The sequence below is a fragment of the Sparus aurata genome, chromosome 1 (assembly GCF_900880675.1).
Source record: "Sparus aurata chromosome 1, fSpaAur1.1, whole genome shotgun sequence".
NCBI lineage: Eukaryota > Metazoa > Chordata > Actinopteri > Spariformes > Sparidae > Sparus > Sparus aurata.
The window spans coordinates 27,412,383-27,434,288 of record NC_044187.1 but is presented as its reverse complement, the minus strand read 5'-3'; the positions used below and the strand labels follow the sequence as shown (position 1 = coordinate 27,434,288).

Here is a 21,906-nt window from a genome sequence, read left to right as displayed (position 1 = left end):
CCCACAATGGCTGATATGGTGGCAGTTGCTGAGCGCCACGTCCACTGGCATGCCCTCTGACCTTCAGCCGGAGCAGTATATATAGCCGGGGGAGATGAGGGTAAGGCCCCTGGCAGCCAAAATGAAGTCTCTGCTGTCTGTGTGCTGCGTGCTGTCTCTGCTGAGCCTGTCTGCTGCAGGTAAGGTGGAGGGCGACGGGTTTTGTGGGAAATATTTTCTGGTTGTTGTGCCGTTGGTTGCTTTTAAGAGAGTTATTTAAACGATTGTGGTGGGTGAAATGGAAATGCTTACACACTTCAGTCAGACAGCTGCATGTTGCTGTGTATGAGAACTTTGAATGTTGTGTTGCTGAGGGTTGACTGTTGGTAAAAAATCCTTCTTTTTTGTTAAATTATTTGATATACTGACTGAATATATACAACTAAATGAGCCATGCATGGACCATTTGCTTCCTGTCAGTTTGAGTCTCACACAGTTGCCTCTGTTGGCCCTTTTCTGTTGCAAGAGTTTGGCTGAAATAGCCCACATTTTCAATCTACTCACACCGCAGCATATGTAAACTCAGCTGATCTGGCAGGAAAAGCGTACCTTATGTTTCGGGAGCCTTTGTGGCTGTATGGGAGAAAAAAAGTGAGGGGCTGAGGTTTAACACCAGCTGATGGAAACTGTCCTGCTGCTGCTTATTCTCTCTGGCCTGGAGAGAAGCGCAGTTACGGCCCTGGCGGATCGACTTGGACTCTCTACAAAGAGTCACTTTGATTTGCTCCTGCCGCCAAAGCAAAAGCTGTAAATTACTCTTTTTCTCCCTGGATCTATTTTGGGTTGTCTTTTCACAGCATTAAAGCGCGCATAAAGGAGTTTGTTGCTTGATGTTTCATGGGCTTACCTTTAAATCTATAAAGTCAAATGAGTGAATATGTCTTTAGACTGAGAGGACTGGAAGTAACAGCTGCAAGACATCACAGCTGTCTTCTCGTTTCCGCTTTTTTTTTCTCGACGCTGTTGACTGACCTGTCATGCTTTGTTAAAGCCGAGGCAAAGAATACCCTTGTCTGTCCTTGCACCTGTCATTTTGGCCTCCACAAGCTGCCGTAGTCAGGTGTCAGGCGTCAGTCAGACAAAGTTACCAGATACCTTTGGTCACCAATGCCACACGCTGATACAAATCTCTTTAAGACTCTTGAGAAAGCAAACATCCTGCGCAAAGACTTGAAGCGACAAGATAAGGTCGAACACAAACAAACACACTCTGCCCACAGCTAAAGTCAAAGTGGCAATAAATGTCTCAAAAAAAAAAAAAGTCTCATCGCTCCTGCTCTGCGCTGCCCGCAGAGCTGCTAATCTGCCATTTCAGTCAGCAGGGTCCATGCTGAGGGGATGTGTCAGCTAAAATGGGCATGAGAGCGTACAGCAGAGGGCATGTAGGATTGTCAGCTGCCAAACAGCTGGACTGTTCCGAGTTACATAAGTAGATGATTACCGTTAAAATATGAGGTAAATGAGGAGAAACATAGTAGAAGTAGAGCTGAGTGGATTGAGTGGAGGGACCACTCAATCCATTTAGATTTGTGTGAGCGTGTCTCAGAAATTGTGACTCTTGACACAAACGGAACACACCATCACAAGATAATGACATGAATGTTGCAGGTTTATTAGCAAGAGAGACAATGTGTGTGTGTGTGTGTGTGTGTGTTGCAGTTTTGCCCATGATAAAAAGAGCTGTGTAGGTTGTTTTTTTTTTAAAAAGAAGAAAAAAAAAAAGACTGAAAGCACAACACTAACCTAGGGCTCAAAAGCCTTAATTAATTAGTACGAGACAGATGCTGATTTTTAAAAAATGAGCCAGAAATACAAAACAAGTTGTGGCATTCTGTTTGTGTTCCCGTGGACTGATGTCTGAGGAGAAGAGCGCATTCATTCATCAGGCTCGACCTACGCAGTTGGAGAGGACGCATGTCATCAGCGCTTGTGCTGGCGCATTTATTGTTCCTGGTCTTTAAAGAGACACTGAGTCACGCACTGCCTCGCACTGTTGCAGGGAGTGTGAGCAATGGTGCAGCAGAGTTGCAGGCCGGCCTTGCGACCGTCGCAGGGGAGGAGAGGAGTGCCACACCTCCTGGAAATAGGAGTGGAATTATCCCTCCTTCTTTTCACCCTCTGACTCATTGTGGAACTATTTCGGTCTCATAGATGTACCATCCAGCCCACATGCAGGCACCTGTCCCACTCTATCCCCACGACGCTGTCCTCTGTCGGGCTTCACTGCGGTACCTGCAGGGCGAAGAACCACAGAGAGGCCCATCACACTAAACTTTGATGGTGGTAGAATACTTTTCTGATAAACAATGTGCTGGGTTTTTTTGGATGGTTGAGTGTATTTTATTCATGCTTGAGGAAACAATAACAATAACAATGCAAACCATGTAGTTTGCTATCAAAGATGACATTTAAAAGCTGCACTTTTCAATAATTTCACATTATCAATTGATTAAATAACCAATTATAATGAATAATTTAAAATGGTACATTAAGATTGATGAACCAGCAAAACCTCTGCCGCTTCCTTCAGCTCTACCTTGCATTGAAGTGTCTTTCAGCTAATTGTTTTGGTTTTACAGCTTTGGACTTCAATATTTTGGTTCCTTCTCATCGACTTGATTTCCAACTGCAGCTGTGTTCAGCAAAAAAAGAACTGCACACCATCTGTTCAGTGCAAAACAGCAGACAGAAAAAAAGTTGAGGAAAAAAATCACTGTATCACCCTCTGTATAAAAAAGGTCTGTTTTAGCTCTTGTGTCTTTAAAGCCCCACTCCAGAATATCCAGTCTGCTCTGATTGGTCAGCTCACACACACATCTGAGCCAGAACAGCTAAAAACAACAGAGCACCTTCGCTAAAATAATTTCTACTTGCCAAACAAGGCAATAGACATAAATCATGCTAATTTGTGACTTGGTGACATAACGTGATGTCACCAAGTCACATAATTGAAAGCAGGACAAGTGACTGTGGGTGAGAGGAGCCTTTATTGTTGTGGACTTTGACCACTTGAAGGCCTTTCATGTGCACAAGAACCTATTCCAAGGAGAGAAAAAAAGTGAAAGACCATAATAGATCTCGTTTATATGTCTTAGAGGCTCCACCTTTTTATCTTTTTTATTTTTTATAATTGTATTCTGGTTCGTGTTCCTTCTCCACTGTCACATCTTTTTCATCTTCCTAACTATGTTAACTTTAATTGGATTTAGCCATCGCCCGGCGCTTACCAGAGCAGAAAATTCTCTCTCCACTTCATCTTCATAACTTTGTCAAGGCATGCAGTGTAGAGAAAAGCCAGGAGCCTACAGTCAGCTTGTATTATTGCAGAGCCTTGTGGTAACTTATTTCTCATTTTCATATCATATATAGGATAAGTTCAATGCAACTCTTACTGTTGCATTGAACTTATCCTAAATCATCACATCATGGTGATCACAAGTCAAATACCTGCTTCCCACATAAACCAGCCAATGAATAAATCAAAATCTCACAACATTTACCTTTTTCTATACAACCTACACAAACCGGTAAATACACACTACCAGTCAAGAGTTTGGACACACCTTCTCATTTAATGTTTTTTCTTTATTTTCACAACTATTTACATGAAATTATGTAGTAAACAAAAAAGTGTGAAATAACTCAAAACATGTTTTATATTTTAGATTCTTCAAAATAGACACCCTTTGCTTTGATTACTGCTTTGCACACTCTTGGCATTCTCTCGATGAGCTTCATGAGGTAGTCACCTGAATTGGTTTGTCAAATAGGGCCAACCAACCTGACTTCTGCACAACACAACTGATGGTCCCAACCCCATTAAGAAGGCAAGAAATTCCACAATTGAACCCTGACAAGGCACACCTGTGAAGTGAAAACCATTTCAGGGGACTTCATGATGAAGCTCATTGAGAGAAGGCCAAGGGTTTGCAACGCTGCCAGCGAAGCAAAGGGTGGCTACTTTGAGGAATCTAAAATATGAAACATATTTATTTCACACTTTTACGTTTACTACATAATTCAACATGTGTTCATTCATAGTTTCGATGCCTTCAGTGAGAATCTACAATGTAAATAGTCATGAAAATAAAGAAAAAACATTAAATGAGAAGCTGTGTCCAAACTTTTGACTGGTAGTGTACATCATGGACTGACCTCGTTATGTAACTGCACTTAACTTTGGCATTTCATCTTCTCCGGCACACTTGAGGATCTTGGCTGCCGCTGCTGTTCATGTTACAGCACTGACGATGCTGTAGCACTATGTCTTTGGACAACACCCAAACCCCCCTCGTGGCTCCATCACAACAGCATTACCAAGCTCCGTCCTAGAGAATGCCACAGGCCGGACCTCTGCCAGTAACAGCAAGCAAGTGCACAATTAATATTCTCCTCCTTAGATCAACTCACTATCTCCCTGAGGCTGTCAAGGCTTACAGCAAATCTGGCGTGATTAAAAGCGGCAGACTTTCTTACACCCCAAATTCCTATGGATGTGATTTGAGACTTGAACTCTTTAATCATTTAGAGTGAATCCCAGTTGTGGTCAACGATGTCCTGGCCAAGCTGGAAATCAAATGGTTTAACTGGAGAGGTTTGACTGTGTCAGTATAACGATAAACAGTAACCTTCCATGACCAGATTCTTACTTGGCCTTTTCTTCTATCTGGGATGAGACTAGCAAAACTACCATCGCTGTGCATAAAAAACATCATGGAACCAAACATCTTCATCTTCACAGACTGCACGCAGTTCGGATGCTTCAGGAATATAAAGTTGATGTTCTCTGGTCGCTAATGCTGACAATCCCCTCTGGAGGTGCTAGGCTAACAAAGCTTCCAGACACAAGAGGTGACAAGCGACATCATGAGAGCAAAATTGTTTGATGTGTGATTAAAGGTCTTAAAATAGGGCAAAGAAGCCATCATGGAGGATGGTGCGGGAAAAGGAGAGTACATGATGTTCTGCTAGCATCGTTTAGTATAACGAGATGAGCACTCAGCCTTCCACAGCCTAAAATATACAGTAAATGCATCTTTACTCAGAGGAGGCTTATCTTGGTTTGGTGGTCTCATCTACAAGGCTTTACAGTCGCATGTTCATATTCACATTTAGAACAGAAAGCAGCTGAGAGCCATGCTACTGTTGGTGCAACTTCCATAGACCAGTTCATCCGGTGATGCACCGTGTCATGCCATGTTATTTAAGTACAGCATTACAGCAGAAACAAGGGACTTTATAGGCAGATTTTTTTCTTTAGCTTTCTAAAAGCTTTTTTTAAAAAGCTTCCCTCAAAACCAAAGAGGAACGGTTCCTTTCTTCTTCTGTCGTGATAATTGTATGATCATCAGAATGAATTGCCATTCCACTTTACTTTGATGAACTACTTGGAGAGGTGTAACTCAGAGGTCTGGAACCAGCCAGGCTATCATGAAACAGGAAGCAAAAATCTATCTTCAGCACTCTGGCCTCATGGCTCTGCAGACTGAGCAGAAGGTGAAGGTGAAGAACAAGTTTGGATGAGTTTGATCGCTAACGTTAGCCTAAATATATAGACTGTTTACTGTTGCTCTGCGGTATGGTCAGCTGCTCTGGGAGGCTTCACTCATGGATTATTGCGGTCCGGCAAAGAAAGTACAACTGCCATCATCCAAATTTATAATCTGGGTGGCCCAGATGAGACCGTGAACAGTTAGGGAGGCCGAAGACTAGATGACCTCTGACATTACCAAGTATTCTGTGTTGGACAACATGTTTAAATGAGCATTGTAATAGTGACACTAATGAGGTTAACTGTTCTATTTATATGGTTCTATATGGAATGCCAGGTCGGCAGCATGCACAATACCAGGACCCTGGTGGTGAGATGCCTAAATCGTTAATTATTTATTAACTTATACATTTATCAACGTCACCTGTAACCAACACTGCACTACCTGCGTCAGCACTAAATGGTTCACAACATTTTTCAGATGTCCCTAAGTGGCTAAAAAGATCAGATTTAAGAGTTTAAGAGTATAAGCTATTGTGACATGGGTTAGCTTCTTCCTTAGCATTAGCTGGTGTGCTCATGATGGGCGTTGATCCACAAACCTTATGAATGTGTAAAACCAGTGACAGCTGCCAATGGCTATTAGTCTTCATCCTACACGCTGACCCCATCTTGTAACATGAACCGTAGCATTTAGCTGCCTCATATCACACTATGTACCACCATGCGTTCCTCAGTCTTAAAACTTCACAGGCAGTTATAATTAAACAGAGGTTGTGGCCTTGTGCTCTTTGTACACTGTGCTTGTGAAGAGGATCTAATGTACATACAGTATGTGCGTGGTGTAGAAGAGAGGGAGTCCCTTGTTTTAGCTGTGATTGTTTTGAAGCCATAGTAACTGTAATCTGCTGCATGATGCTGAGGGATGGCAGTGTCTGTGTATCTGGATGTGATCTGGACAGTGTGTGCAGGCAGCTTGTAAATGTCTTGTTCTGTATTTTATTGACCTTAAAGGGAGCATATAATCAGCTTTGACAATGCTTACAAGAACATGTCAATTTACAATAAATCAACTTACACTTATTTATTTCATTTGCACTTCTTATCATTTATTTTGATAAGAAATGCAGACATTTATGACAGAAGAGGCCAAATTAGAGTGTGTGTCCCACAGACTGTAATGTCACTATGTTTCTTGTACATTGCATTGACTTTATTTGCTAATGAAACATTTTTTGAATGTCATTTACTTACGGCTGGCAGTTGTGTTATATTATTTTGGATTTCAGAATGTTTCTTCATCATGGTCTAAAATCAGTCTGTATATTTTCTGATGAAACACTGATCGAACATCAAATATACTGTATTTCAAGGTAACAAACTTTAAAAGAAAATGTTTTAGAGATCCTGAATATCAGGAGGAGTCGGGCTCAAGCCAGATATACTTTGTATGTACTGGCCTTGATGTTGCTCAGATTTACAGATTTACATTACATTTGTGAATTGTGTCTGTACAGGTTAAAACAACTTAAAACCAGTGATGCATTCAAGGTGTTCTCCTTAGGGTGGACCAGTATCTCACTTGTAGAGCGGGCGCACAATGTACTGAGTCCTAAACTGTGGCTCAGACTTGATTGTGACTTTGGCCTATTTGCTGTGCGGCATCCCTCTCCCATCACTCCTCATCTCTCATCATTTTGGGTGTTTTCTAAAATAAATAATTAGCAATGTTTATGCCATAAGTAACCTAAAATTGGTTCCTTTTTAATGGCATTTCAGTGGAAATTCCTATTAATTAGTTTACAACATTCATACACTTAAACAAAGACAGTAAATTCACCACTCTATTTCAAGTCACCCTGTCCACTCAGCTGTCTTCTTTTAGGTTATCTGCACGACTGTCCACTACACGTTGGCCTCAAATAGTTCTTGCTTTAGTGTCACCATTCAAGGAGTTGAAATCTGAGTCTTAAATCTGCCAGGTGCTGAACATCTGATCTGCTCTGTTCTTGAACAGTGACTGAGTGCTGGTCAAGCACTGACATAATAAACAAAGGTGACTGGTCTGCAGATGGCCTGCTAGTTGACACCATGCAGTCTGATTAATCAGAAATGTTTTTCAATGGACTTTTTTGTCTTTGACTTATGGGTGCATATTTGTTTCCTCAAAATAACAGCTGTATGAATTGAAATGAGGCCTGCACACAATCTGATTGCGCCACATAACTGTCAATCATCAACAATAGTCCTGGTCCAAGTGATCCAAGCTCCATCTGAGAACAAAAGTTTGGTTATGTCTCATTCTCCCTCATGAGAAATGAGTCGATACAAATGTCACAAAAGAGTTACCAGTTCTTCCCAGTCTTTATGCTGACCATTGAACTCAACAAATTCAGATAGATTAGTGACATGGTAAAAGTTTATCTGACTCTTCTCTGCCGGGCACAGCCTGGGAGAACTTCATGGAGCCACCACACTTTGGGCCCACCCTCTTCATTTGGATCAGTTTTATTGTATTGCTTCACCTTTATGTGGTTCTGGAAACCAACTCCTGTAGAGGGGCTGAACTCTCTCCTTTTCTGAAGCTGTTCTGAGTGAGAGGCCCCGGGTATGGGCTTACTCACAAGCCCCCTGGCTGAACACTTTTCGTTGAGACTCCCTTGAGATGAGAGGGTTTCCTTTGAAACTGCAAGTTGCTGAGAGGAAGGCTCTGGCTGATATGTTTGCATACGCACCTGACAGCAGCTCAGACTATTACTATTACTGTCAACTGATTACCACCTGGTGCTCAGCTTAATCTGATGACTGGAGAAGCTGCCGGACAGACCTGATAAATCCAAATATGTAGTGAGAGTGAACTAGGACTTTGGGGACATGGAATCTAAGTGGACCATGTTCAAAACCACCATTATAGATATAACTGCTGAGAGCTGCTGTCAGAAGGGACCTGCCATGGCGACATAGGGAGATTCCTCTGGTGGACACCGGTGCTGAACGAGGCCATCAAGCTGAAGAAGGAGACCTCCTGAAGCAGCAGCGAGGTAACCAATGGCCAGAAGGGCTGCTGCTTGAGCAGCTGCTGAGGCAAAAACCCAGGTGTGAGAGAAGTCCGGGTAGACTATGGAGATTGACTTTTACTTGGCCGCAAGGAAGTTCTGGAAAACTAGTCGATGACTCAGAAGGGGAAAGCAGGGCTTGGCCCAGACTGTGTTTAGCTAGGGAGGAGAAATTCTGAGCCAGGGCTAGGGATAATGTCAAGAGCTGGAAAGAACATTTTGAGTAGCTCCTGAACCCAACCAACACATCCTCTGTGGAGGAGGCAGAGTCTGAAGAGTCTGGGGAAGCATGCTCATACCTCTAGCAGAAGCCATAAGAGTTTGGGGGTTGCCGAGGGGGTCATGGGAGTTTGACCTTGCAGTCTCCATGTGTTTTATGGACTTGCGACTGAGTCCCTTGGGTAATTCTTTGTGGGGGTACTGTGGGGTACCAGGGCAGTAGCTACAAGCCATATGATCCTTTTATCAAAGTTAGAGCTGTGTTTGTGTTGAACACATTTTAAGTGGGTGTCTGCCAAGTTTGCTCCTTGTCTCCAATCCTGTTTCTGTTAATAATAAAGGAGCAGCAGGGTTGAGGAAAGTGTCTAGTTTGGTAACCATTGCAAGAATGCTTTTTGCAGATGACATCGTTTTGTTGGTTTCATTAGAAAGTGACCATCAGCATGCACTGAGGTGGTTTGCAGTTGATTGTGAAGCCAGGCTTTCAGCATCTCCAAGTCTGAGGACATGGTTCTCTTCAAGCATCTCTTGATCTTTTTCATGAGTGATGGTAAGCATGGAGCATGATCACACAGTATATCTTGTCAGACCTTGATGGATGGATGGATGGATGGATGGATGGATGGATGGATGGATGGATGGATGGATGGGTAACATGCCTCTATCACTATGTTTTCTGAGGAGCAAAGGAAAGATTTTATATAACATTAATAATAGTAACACTAAAACCCTGCTCCCTGATCAGACCTTTAATGATTGACAGTGGTCTGATCAAGGATGAATTCTACATCTTACTCTAAGATCTTATTTGTATTGTAGTGGTCAAAGTCTCTCATACATTCAAAATGTTTTTGGAAAGAGGCAGCTCAGGCAGCTGTCTTGTCGTGTCACATGTCCTCATTACCTGATCCCAATCACATTTCCTCCTCTCCTCTTAGATCTCCTGACAGGGTCCTCCATCCATGATGAGGAGCCTTTGGTGCATCTGCAGCTCCAGCAGCCAGAGGGAGAACTCTTCTCCTGTGGATGTGACGTAACGGAGGAGCACAGTCAGAGCTCCTCCAACGACACGCCGGCCCCTGAGAGGGCCATATGCCAGCCCTGCACAAAACCCCCTTCAGCCTCAGAAACTGAAGAGGTGCCAGCTTCTACCTCAGAGCATGAGGAGGAGGAGGAAGCAGCTCCTGTGGAGGAGGATGCTTCCTCTGAATACATAACAAGTGATGGAGAAGGACTGCCAGAGGAGGCAGCTTCTCAGGAAGAGGTAGAAGAACGGGAGGTGACATCTGAGGAGGAGGCTGTGGCAGAGTCCGTGGAGGAAGCTGAGTCAGTGGAGGATCAAAGTGTTGAGGAGCAGGAAGTAGCCGAGGAGGAAGCATCCTCTGAAGAGGAGGAGAATGTAGCTGAGGTTGAGACAGAGGAGGAGAAAACCATGGAAGAAGAGCAGGAAGAGGAGGTGATGGAACCTCAGGAAGAAGTTGCAGAAGAGGAGGAACCTCCTGCTGAACATGGAGAAACTGTTGAGGAACCTGAAGATGAGGACACACAGAAGGACACAGAGGCAGCAGCTGAGGAGGAGGATGCAGTGACTGAATCTGAACCAGAAGAGGAACCAGTGGAGCATCATCAAGCCGACTCAGAACCTAAGGAAACAGAGCTAGAAGTGACAGCAGAGCCAGAGCCTGAACCAGAATCAGAGGTTGAATCAGAACCAGAGCCTGTACCAGAGCCAGAAGTTGAATCAGAACCAGAGCCTGAACCAGAACCAGAGGTTGAATCAGAACCAGAGCCTGAACTAGAACCAGAGGTTGAATCAGAACCAGAGCCTGAACCAGAACCAGAGGTTGAACCAGAACCAGAGACTGAAACAGAACCAATGGTTGAATCAGAACCAGAGCCTGAACTAGAACCAGAGGTTGAATCAGAACCAGAGCTGACTGAGGAGCCAGAGATTGAAGTGGTTGCAAAGCCTGAACCAGAGCCAGAGGTCGTCTCTGAAGTGGAGCCAGAGCCTGTTGTGGAGGAGGTCACGCCAGAATCTGTAGAGGCTGTGACTGTGGAGATAAAGTCAGCGGTGGAGGTTCCTGTGGTGGAGGAGGCACCTGTCGAGGACGTGACAGTGGAAGAGGTTCCTGCAGAGGAGCCTGCACCTTCTAAGGCAAAAGGTACAAAAAGACAACTTGGTTTATAGTAAGTCCATCATAGAGCATTTAAACTATTTTCCTGTCACTTGAAAAGTAATGCCAACGAATAGGGCAACTCAAATCTTTTCACTGACAACAGTAAACGATGTCTTGCCTTCTGTTAGACAGCCCAAGCAGCGACTAGAAGAGCCAGGGGGATCCTCTTACAGTCAGTCTGTCCCCATCCAGTCTGCACTTCTGTGATTAAGGAAGCATGCAATTATCTGGTGTCCGGTTGTTGGCACCTGCTATAAATGATGATGGCTGAGTCTTCCCATCTCTCACTGCATCACGCCAAAATGCAACCAAGGCTTTATTTGGGATTGAATATGAGTCAAACCTTCGGGTGAAAGCATAATTATGACGAAAGAAGCATTTTTAAGATTTACCGTAGTTTTGGTTTTGGGCACGTAAATTTTTAACGGGAGTGCTAGGGGCATGATACGTTAGCGTCAAACTACAAGCTACTTTTAGAACACTAAGAAGGCTCGACACAACATGAAACTTTGCTCGTAGCATCACCAGGGTCTCTACTCATGAACACGAGCATTGAGAACATTGTTTGTGTACGCCAAGTGTATGAAAAAGAAGGTTTTTGAACTACTCACGTTAGCTGCTGCATCTCCGGCGCGGCCGTCATGGCAGGTAAAAAGTGTAGATCCTGTTGCTCCTCTCTCTCTCTCCTCGCCCTTTCGTCAAGCTCTTGGATCGGGCTCAAAAAGGTACGGACGTCTGCGAACTCCAACACCTCATCCATTAAATAGTATTCTTCATACCCAGCCATGTCTTCAGGTGGCTTCTCTCGGTGTGTGCTGTGTTTGTGTCTCTCAGGTCACCAGTAGCATACTGGCTTCCGGCAACAACTATCCACGCGAGACATCACGTGACTTTTCCGGCTGCTGATTGTAGTATTGCTTGTAATATGAGGCTCCCTTTTCAACGTGGACATCAATGTTGCTTTTCGCTTACCACAAAACAATGAATTATCCGTGCATTCATATGGAACTAAGCTTGAGGAGCGTCCCACCATTACTCTCCTTCCTGATGGTCGCACTCGGGGATCTAAACTTTTTGTCTGCCATGACGGCCGCGCGCCGGAGATGCAGCAGCTAACGTGAGTAGTTCAAAAACCTTCTTTTTCATACACTTTGCGTACACAAACAATGTTCTCAATGCTCGTGTTCATGAGTAGAGACCCTGGTGATGCTACGAGCAAAGTTTCATGTTGTGTCGAGCCTTCTTAGTGTTCTAAAAATAGCGATTTTGACACTAGCGTATCATGCCCCTAGCACTCCCGTTCAAAATTAACATGCCCAAAACCGAAACTATGGTAAATCTTAAAAATGCTTCTTTCGTCGTAATTATGCTTTCACCCGAAGGTTTGACTCATATTCAATCCCAAATAAAGCCTCGGTTGCATTTTGGCGAGAGTTTCACTTTAAGATTGGATTTTCAAGGATATCCACAGAACTTATTTCAAGAAAGACCTTCAGCTTTTGTTGTTCTGCTCTACACTCATTTCACATTCCTCTGATTTTAAATCGAAGGATATATTTTCTAATTTTCTCACAGATAACGTGAAAGCTTTTTTGTGACCGTGGCATGAAATTAAAAATTCATTCATTCTTACCTCCGCCAAGGCCCAACAGTCCCCTTTAAGTCAATCAAGCATAATACAATAACAAACTTGGTGGCCCGGTATTACTCTGAATTTAAATCAGCCATAACTGCTTAACCGTAATTTAAAGTTAATAAATGTAAAGTAAGAAACATTTCTTGCATCCATCTATTCATCTTGATCTGCACTGAGAATCAGTGGGGTCTATTCTGGTCCGAGATCCATTCTTTAGGGTTTTTGTAGTCCTTCTGAAAAACAAACAGACGGATGAAAACCAGCATAACTGGCTTTGTTTGCTAAGATAGTACTTTAATTTGCTTTGAAGACCCCTCTTATTAACTATCTAACCACTTAACCTTAAATATGAGCTTCATGGCATCCGGACCAAAACTAATTAATAAAGGATAAACACCAGCCGAGGGGATTTTTCACAACCTGTCAACACAAAAAAATTCTTCCTACAATAGGCTAATTACTGACCTATAAATTGTCCAATTGTACATCATTTATTTACTACATAAAGCTAAATATAAAGTGTTCCTTATTGGAACGTTGCACCAAATGCTGTTGGGAAATGTGATTCCTGTTTTGCTGGGTATTAACTTTGATGGGTCATGAAATGACAGCAAAGGTCTCTGTCTTCCTCTCCCGGGCATGCCAAACCCTCAGAATATGACACGGTGTGTAGCTAAAGGGGAATTAGCAACAACCTCCAGTACAGAAATAAACAAACCAAAATAGCAGAGGAAAGGAATAGTCTGATGGATAGACAACAGCATGATATAACAGTTGGGCCCTATGCTCAGCTCAGATGGTCTGGTCACTCAAAACTGAGGAAACCTTTTGCCTGAGTTTTAACTAATTGTACGTGACAGCTTTAGTAGATCAGAGAATGAGGTTCATCCAGCAGATACACACATTGGCATTAACTGTGTGAGTATTCAGAGAAACAGCTGAACTGTTTTCCAGGCCTCCTCTGTCAGATTAAGCATTGCTTCTTTTCTGCAGAGGTTCATGTCAGGTTTCTTGAACTTAAAAGTTGATTGACTGTCTCCAATTAGCACACGTGGAAGAGGCGTCAGCAGGCCCGCCACTGAGGGACCGCTCCCACATTGAGGACACGCTGCGATTGGCTGCTGCTGAACCCTCAGCAGAGTTATCAGGTGAGGAATAACAAGATATCTCAAAGTTATTATCAAGAGACAACATGTGGTTTGCAATTTCTCTCCTTTCCATGCAGGGCATATGGCATGTGAAAGACGAGCCTCACTCCCACCAGAACATGTATGCACCCAAACACTCTGATACTGATACACATGCATGCACAGAGCCACTGAAACCCACATCCTATAATCAAAAATCGGATGTTCAGCGATACCGTTGCTGTGCTGCCCACCGTTTCAAATGTGTTTCAGACCTTTGCTGCAGAAATGCCTTAAAATTCAGTACTGAAATGAGACTTTCGGCTGAATGTTTACAACTACTTTCTCGATGGAAAAGAAAAACAGATGTGTTTGCATGTGAATGAAAGGAAGTTTGAGACAATTCTGGGGGGCTTTTCTGCTGAAACTATTCCGAAAATTGCTTCATGATGTCTCGGTCCTGGGGCTGTTATGCGTGAGTGTGTGTACTGTATGCGTGTGCTTGTGTGTGTGTGTGTGTGTGTGTGTGTGTGTGTGTGTGTGGGTGTGTGTGTGTGTGTGTGTGTGTGTGTGAGTGAGTTAGCTTGCAGACACATCCTGAAGCAGGTGATTAATCAGTGCAAAAGTGTAACTCTGTCCTCGGCATGAAAGCACCTCTGTTCTCTCCGACCAGATTGGTTCATTTCGGAGGGGCCAATGTCCTGCAGCAGAGCCAGTCTCTTAATCACCTCGGCTCGATTCAATAAACTTTGTGAGGGCGATTCATCGTGCGCTGCCAAAGCAATTGTTGTAATCAGTAATGGTAGCAAGAACATTAATAATACTCTTGTCCAAAATGTCTTCTGGTAATTATGTCACAGTTATTACTCCCTCTCCCTCTCTTTCCCCCTTTCTGTAGCTGCTATGAAGAAGCTGCTGAACATATACCACACAGCCATCAAGCCAATGGAGGAGGCCTTCAAGTACAATGAGCTCAGGCAGCATGAAGTCACAGGTAAATCAGCTTCCTGTTGGATACTAAACCTGGACCAACTGCATGTTCAGAAGCAATTACAGTAGTTTGTTTGCATAGGCAAATATCACATCTCAGCAGGATGTACTGGCCCACATCAGCGACAGTTTTGTCTTTTTATGACTTTAACTGCTCTTTAGGTCAGATACCGTAAAACTGGAAAAAAGAACATGTATGACAATTTATATTTTAAATCCTTTCCTGTGACATTTTGCTGTAAACTCTGACACCATGTCTAATAAAACAAATTGCTGTAAAATATGAAGATATTGTCATTCTGCATTAGGCTAGACTTCAACTAATGATCATCTGCCAATTCCTTTCATGATTAAACAATTAATTGTTTAGTCTAAAAAACGTCAAAAGATTTTTGAGCCAAGCTCATCAGAAGCCCAAAGTGACGTCTTCAATTTGCTTCTTTTGTCTCTTGACTCTTCATTTATTGTCATAAATGACAAAGAAAAGCAGAAACGTGTTTGACACTTTTGCTTGAAAAATAAGTGAAACAATTAACTGATTATCAAAGTAAGTGGAAATCAATTGTCTTTTCGATTGATTAATCGACTAATCACTGCAGCTATACACCATACTACATGTACATGCAGCTCATGGCCAATAAACTAGAGCTGCACAGAAACGGCGAAGCACAAATATAGTCATAATCAAGAAGAAATAGAGCCAGGTCCTGACATTATTTAAACCAGGCACACAGAGTAGCACAATGAGGACTCTGTCTGCTGAAAATTAAAGGGAACGTTGTGTGGGCCAGACTCCCTACAACTTTGTTCCATCGAGCCTGAGGGCAGGGAGTATTATTTATTTGCTGAGGAGCAGGATGGAGACTTCAGACTGTGACATGTGACTCTGGGACACCTTGTGGTGCAGAATGGGAAGACACCTTCACAATCAGGTTGTTGGGATGCATAGAGAGCATGAAAGTGTTCAGTACATTTAATTTCAGCATGTCCGTTTGATTTATTTTCTGTGTACTACTGGAAATATTAACTGTGAATATTAGTGCTCAGGCCAGCCCTTATTTCACAAACATCCCCACCCTTAAACAGCATGTCAAAAACAACCAGATGTAGCAATGTTTTTACGGCACAGCAAACACAGCTCTGCCTAGCTGGGAAGTTATAAACACAATGTGTTCATGAGCAGTTTGATATATCAAATATAATAAATCAGGAGCATCGTATCCTTGTATTCATCAATGTGAAACAAAGTGTTATTGCAAATCAAAATGGGTGAAAGATACGGCACAGTTTGTCCTTTCTCAAACCGTCTCTTTCTATGTGTGTCTTTGTCACAAACTGTGCAGATGGTGAGATCACCTCGAAGCCCATGGTTTTGTTCCTGGGGCCGTGGAGCGTCGGCAAGTCCTCCATGATCAACTACCTGCTGGGTCTTCACGGCACCTCCCAGGGACTCTACACAGGTTCACACTGATAAAAGCTGATTATTTGTGACACATCTTATCAGTGAGAGCACAACCGACACAGCTATTATCCGAGTGGAAATCACCAGAGTAGTGATGAAGATTCACAATTATGTTGATATATTACAAGTATAGTGTTAAAGGTACTCACTATTTGCCAATATTTTCCATGGTCTTTTAGTTTAAAGACACTGTCATCCAGCATATTAACTGATAGTGACAAATAGGAAACATGGCTGTAGCTCCCACTACGATCATGTCATCTGTAATTTTGAGAGCGTTTGCATTCTACGTTAATGGGTATTTTCTAGGCTGATTCTAGTATCTCACAATACATTAAATTTGATTAGTTTGAGCCCAATAAACGAACAAATGTAGGATTGATACGTGTTTATTTATGGGTTGAGAAGATTCTCCTCTGTCTTTGTCTGAATAATCAAACGAAAAAGCAAAACTATATGAATTTGCATTGTCAAAATGCTGAAAAAAGTTAACAAAAATTATACAAGTTATTTGCAGGGCAGAGACATGTTGGGAAATGCAATGTGCAGACAGTTAGCAGTGCTTTATACTACATTCGGAGACATCTAGTGATTTCAACATTTGCAAAATTCAAAGTATCAATAATAGCTAACTAGCTATCATGCCTTCTGTAACCGGTATGTACCCATCAAATTACTTGTGCGTAGAAGAGGAAAAAACAGCAAAAAGCCATTTGCTTACAAACTAATGTTCAAAACCTTAATTTGTCAGTTTTTGGTCATTTGGACTCCTTGTCTAAAACATTGGCTACAGCCGTCATAGGAAACACAAGACATGTCTCCTGGTGAGGAATGTTGTGGTAGCTTCTGGTTTTACTTTTTACAGTGTTTATCTATGACATGCTAAAACATACTTTATGTATAAGTACAATTGCCAAAACACAATACAACATGTCATACCAGACAAGGCTCCAGCAATAAAACTCCTGGTGTGTAGCTATTGAATTGAACAAGGCTGTGTTTCATTGCTAATTAGGTCAACGTTTTAGTTGCATGGGGGAAATTATGTATTATTATTTCAAAACCTATGGGCCGGGTTTCACTTAATAGGCTAATGGAACTGCTGCTAATGTAGCGAGGGAACATGCAGGAAACACTGTGCTTATTAATCTACATCAACTCAGATATACAGAATAATATCTTCATCTGTCTATAAAAACATTAATATAAACTATAAGCTGAATTAATATACTGATACTGATATAGTGATTAAACATTAGCTCAATAGGCTATCTGTTGTTAGTTGCCTTCTAAGGAAAATGCCTAATTATCTAGTCATTTAATTTAGCGTTGCCTAAGAGCGTTCTAACAGTAACACATGCTTAGTTTGGGGGAAATTGTGAGTTAATTAAGCTTTTTTTAAGAAAAGTAATGCTTAAAGAAGGTTATTAGCTTATGTAGCCTATATGCACACATTAGGTCTAATCAAATCAACCAAGATTTTATTTTAACCCACTGATACAAATTATGTTCATCTTCATCCGTCTGTCAGGTGCTGAGCCCACCACCTCTGAGTACACAGTCCTGATGCACGGTGAGAAGTCTCGGACCGTAGAGGGCATCGTCATGGCAGCAGACAGCTCTCGGTCCTTCTCCCCCCTGGAGAAGTTCGGCCAAGGCTTCCTGGAGCGGCTGGTGGGCATTGAGATGCCCCATAAGCTGCTGGAGACGGTCACCTTTGTTGACACGCCCGGCATCATTGAAAACCGCAAGCAGCAGGAGAGAGGTGACCATTACTTATGGAGATGGATTCATAAAGCCTGATACAGACAGTCATCGGGGTGGAAGCATAATTCGATTAATCAATAACTAAATCAGTGAAGTCTGTTTGAATTTTCTAACAGACTACAGTATCATTAGACAGCAACACATTTACATGATCCCAATACGTTCAAGCATCAATGGGACATGTCTGACCAAACCTGATCCATTGAAGCCTCACCATGGATCAGACTTGGCTCTGACCCATCGAGGCGTCGACACAGGACCTTCAGTGGTGCCCTGTGGCGTCTGGCATTAGGGCATTGACTGTGAATCCTTTGAATCCTGTCGATTGGGAGGTAGGGTCTCCATTGATCGGACTTGGTCTGGCATGTCCCATGCATGCTTAATCCAATTGGGTTCTGGGGAAGTTTGAGGCCAGGTCGACGCTTTGATACTTGTGTCTTGTTTCTTGGTTGTACTTAATCTGCAATGATGTTTGGAGGGTTTATAGTCAACACAAGTTTGAGCTGTTTCTGCTCTGTCGCAAAGTAAGCTTTTCATGTGTCAAATGTTGAAATAAACGTTTATCTTCTCGTGTACTGTATCTCCTCCCTCCTCCCCCAAGGTTACCCCTACAGTGAGGTGTGCCAGTGGTTCATTGATCGAGCTGATCTGATCTTCCTGGTGTTCGACCCCACCAAGCTGGACGTGGGCGGGGAGCTGGAGATGCTCTTCAGGCAGATGAAGGGCCGCGAGTCCCAGATTCGCCTCATCCTCAACAAGGCTGACAGCCTCTCCACACAGGACCTGATGAGGGTCTATGGAGCCCTGTTCTGGAGCATGGCACCCCTGATCAACGTCACCGAGCCTCCTCGGGTTTATGTGAGCTCTTTCTGGCCGATGGACTACTCCGCAGACACCAGCCAAGAGCTCTTCATGAGGGAGGAGATCTCGCTGCTGGAGGACCTCAACCAGGTGTGACTTCTTTTCACTGACGATATGATTCCTTGACTGTAGATACATAAAAATGGAAACTTTGGAAGCTTAATCTGATTTATTTTTGTGTGAGCAGCACTTGATGTCAAGATGGTACTCAAGTCCCTCATAATTGTGGTATTTTTACTGCAGTGGAAACACTAATCCTCTCTTTCGCTTTCTCTTTCCCTTCCTGTCTCTTCTCATTTCTCTCTCTTCTAAGGTGATTGAGAATCAGATAGAGAACAAGATCGCTTTCATCCGCCAGCATGGCATCCGCGTGCGCATCCACGCCCTGCTGGTCGACCGGTACCTCCAGACCTACTACGACAAGCTGGGCTGGTTTAGCGACCCCCATGAGGTGTTCCAAGACATCGTCAATGACCCGGACAAGTACTACATCTTCAAATCCATTCTGGCCAAAACCAATGTCAGTAAGTTCGACCTGCCCGACAAGGAGGCCTACCAGGATTTCTTCGGCGTCAACCCGGTTTCCAGCTTCAAGCAGCTCTCCTACCACTGCAGCTGGACCAGCGGCTGTCTGCTGGAGAAGATAGAGAGAGCCATCTCACACGAGCTCCCGGCTCTGCTCAGCAGCGTCAGCAAGGCTGCAGACACGCCTGCCCCAGCAAAGGCCGCACCACCACCCCCGCCTCCACTTCCTGGTACCTGTGAGGGTTCTGGGTGTGAGGAGAAACCCAAGAATCGCTGGAGGAAGCAATGAGATGGAGGAGAGGGGTTGTGGGAGGAGGAACAGAAGAGGCAGATGGCGGCAGCAGCCAGAGGGTTTTCTTGAAATAATCCCTGCTGCTGTGATTTTCAGGACTGGCTAAGGGGAGACTGAGCAGGGAGAGAAAACAAGAGTAGAAAATGCGTCAAGATGTACCAAGCAGACCTGGGTTAAAGCACTTCTTAGTGCTTGCTTCTTTACCCACAGCACCAGATGGATGGCTTTGACTACATTGGGACGGATCAGACAGGTTGTAAATGATAGAAAAGTATTCCCAAATGATTTTCAGATTGTTTTCTATGACTTTATCACAACCTTCTGGCACACACTCTCCTGTATGACACCCTTTTGGTATTTAAGTGAGTCAAAACAAACAACTACAACTGAACAATTTCGACTTCAGTTTGGTAGAAAACAAAATGTAGAAAAACAGGCTTGTAGTCAATCAATTCCATCTGTAACCATTGCTGTCTGCCAAAATCTGATGAACGTCTGCAGGAGAAGCAAATGTCATATATAAACCCTTCATGTGGATGAAATCTGAGAATGATTGTTGCTCATTGTTTTCAGGTTTGTACATTATTTTGTCTTCAGAGAAAGTTGCTGGCAGAGACTGCACTCCTCCAGTGATAGAGTATATGCTGCCAAACCAATGTCTTCTGTGTTGTTTGCAAAGTCTGAGGACTGAGTCAAATGCTGTGCTGTGTTTTTACTGTTAGACCAAGTGAAGTTATTACCATATTGGGGCGTATATTTTCAACAGCGGGACAATAAAATAGTAAGAAGGGTGCTCTGGTGGTGTTTTATTTAGTAGTGATTTACACATGTTTAAGCACTGTACTGTACTGCACTACTGTATACTGCACTGACATTTCTTCTCTGTATTGTTGTCTGTACATTCATTAACGGAGCACTATGTAGTTTGGGGGAGAAATTTTATTCGGAAGAGAAAGATCTTCATTTACTGTTTTTTATAAATGCCTCAACAAGTTAATAGACAAACTCTCTTTGTTTTCATGACTGAATAAACTGAATAAACAAACTGACCTTAAAGAACAACACAATTTGATACTGTTTACTTTGTTCATATTTGGCGGACTCCGCCACCTTCCTATCTTCAAACAGAGTTCTGGGGACCTTAATTTCCTCTGAGAAAGAATTCACTTTATATTATGGGCTCATCAAAATCCTGAGCTTGAATATATTCTCCAAAACTACATAGTGCCCCTTTTAAAGAAAGTTTTATTTTAACATTTTTCAATACTGCTCGGAGACTGAATTGACTGAATACAACCATTGTATTCTCCAGAAACTTCAACATTTAATCACAGGTAAATGTTCATGTAAGCTTTTTATACCACCATGGCCTCTTCAGCCCTCCGAACTGTATTTAGTTTTACCTCAACGCGGCTGCATACCACAAGGGCATTTCCTTTTTAAAATGTAATCTTTCCCTTTTTCTGTTGGGTCTGTTGGTAACTGTCATTCTATTGAGTGATTTCTTTTGAGTAAACAACAACAACAAAAAATCTGCAGGCTTGGTTTCCTTTGTGAGGCTTGAGGACGTTACAGATTAAATCTCTTCCACGGAAACAATATATCATTCATATCATTTGGCTGTTTAGCTGCAAAATGCAGGGAAATGTGGGTCAAATCACAAGCTAAATGTACCCGCTCTCATCCTCCAAAGACACAGCTCTGGAGTTGGAGTAATTGCACCTTCAGAAAAAAATATTGCAGACTCAGTTGTTCATACATAACAGCATTGTAATGTGCAAGAGCTGAGTGACCACAAAATAACAAACACAAAACACTGATTAACAATACAATTAAAAATGCAGGTTTTTTTGAATAGCTGTAGGTTAATTATCCCCTGCAGTGAGCAAAAACAGCCACCAGGAGGCGCCTTTATTCAATGTGTTAGACTGACCACCGAACAGAAAAAAAGCTTCATTTCTTAACATCAGCTGTCAACGTTTCACTTTTGAAATAAAACGAAAATGAGAAAATAGGAGGACATTCCCTTCTAGAAAAAAAAATGAAATCCATGAATAAAACATCCCTTTTGTTCCAAGGATATTAATAACTAAGTCAGTCTGCTTTGTTTTTCTCTATATACTCAAACAAAACGACTGTTTTATGAGTGTAAAATCATTTTGTCCAAAGTTGTATTTGCATGCAGCAGTTTGTAATAAATGACAAAAACTAAGCGTGGCATTCTTTTTGAGGAACCATAACACATAATAGCAACAATTCGC

At 42.7% G+C, this 21,906-nt stretch overlaps 1 protein-coding gene across 1 annotated transcript; it reads left to right on the top strand.

Annotated features, from left to right (window-relative positions):
- The first annotated feature begins 49 nt into the window (after positions 1 to 49).
- On the top strand, positions 50 to 21,170 carry LOC115585455 (sarcalumenin). The gene is given in 8 exon segments (XM_075488177.1): positions 50 to 179; positions 9,744 to 10,970; positions 13,668 to 13,769; positions 14,647 to 14,742; positions 16,082 to 16,198; positions 17,732 to 17,965; positions 18,569 to 18,918; positions 19,142 to 21,170. Coding segments are annotated over 8 exon segments (2,757 nt in total). The 3' UTR covers positions 19,643 to 21,170.
- Positions 21,171 to 21,906: the final 736 nt, after the last annotated feature.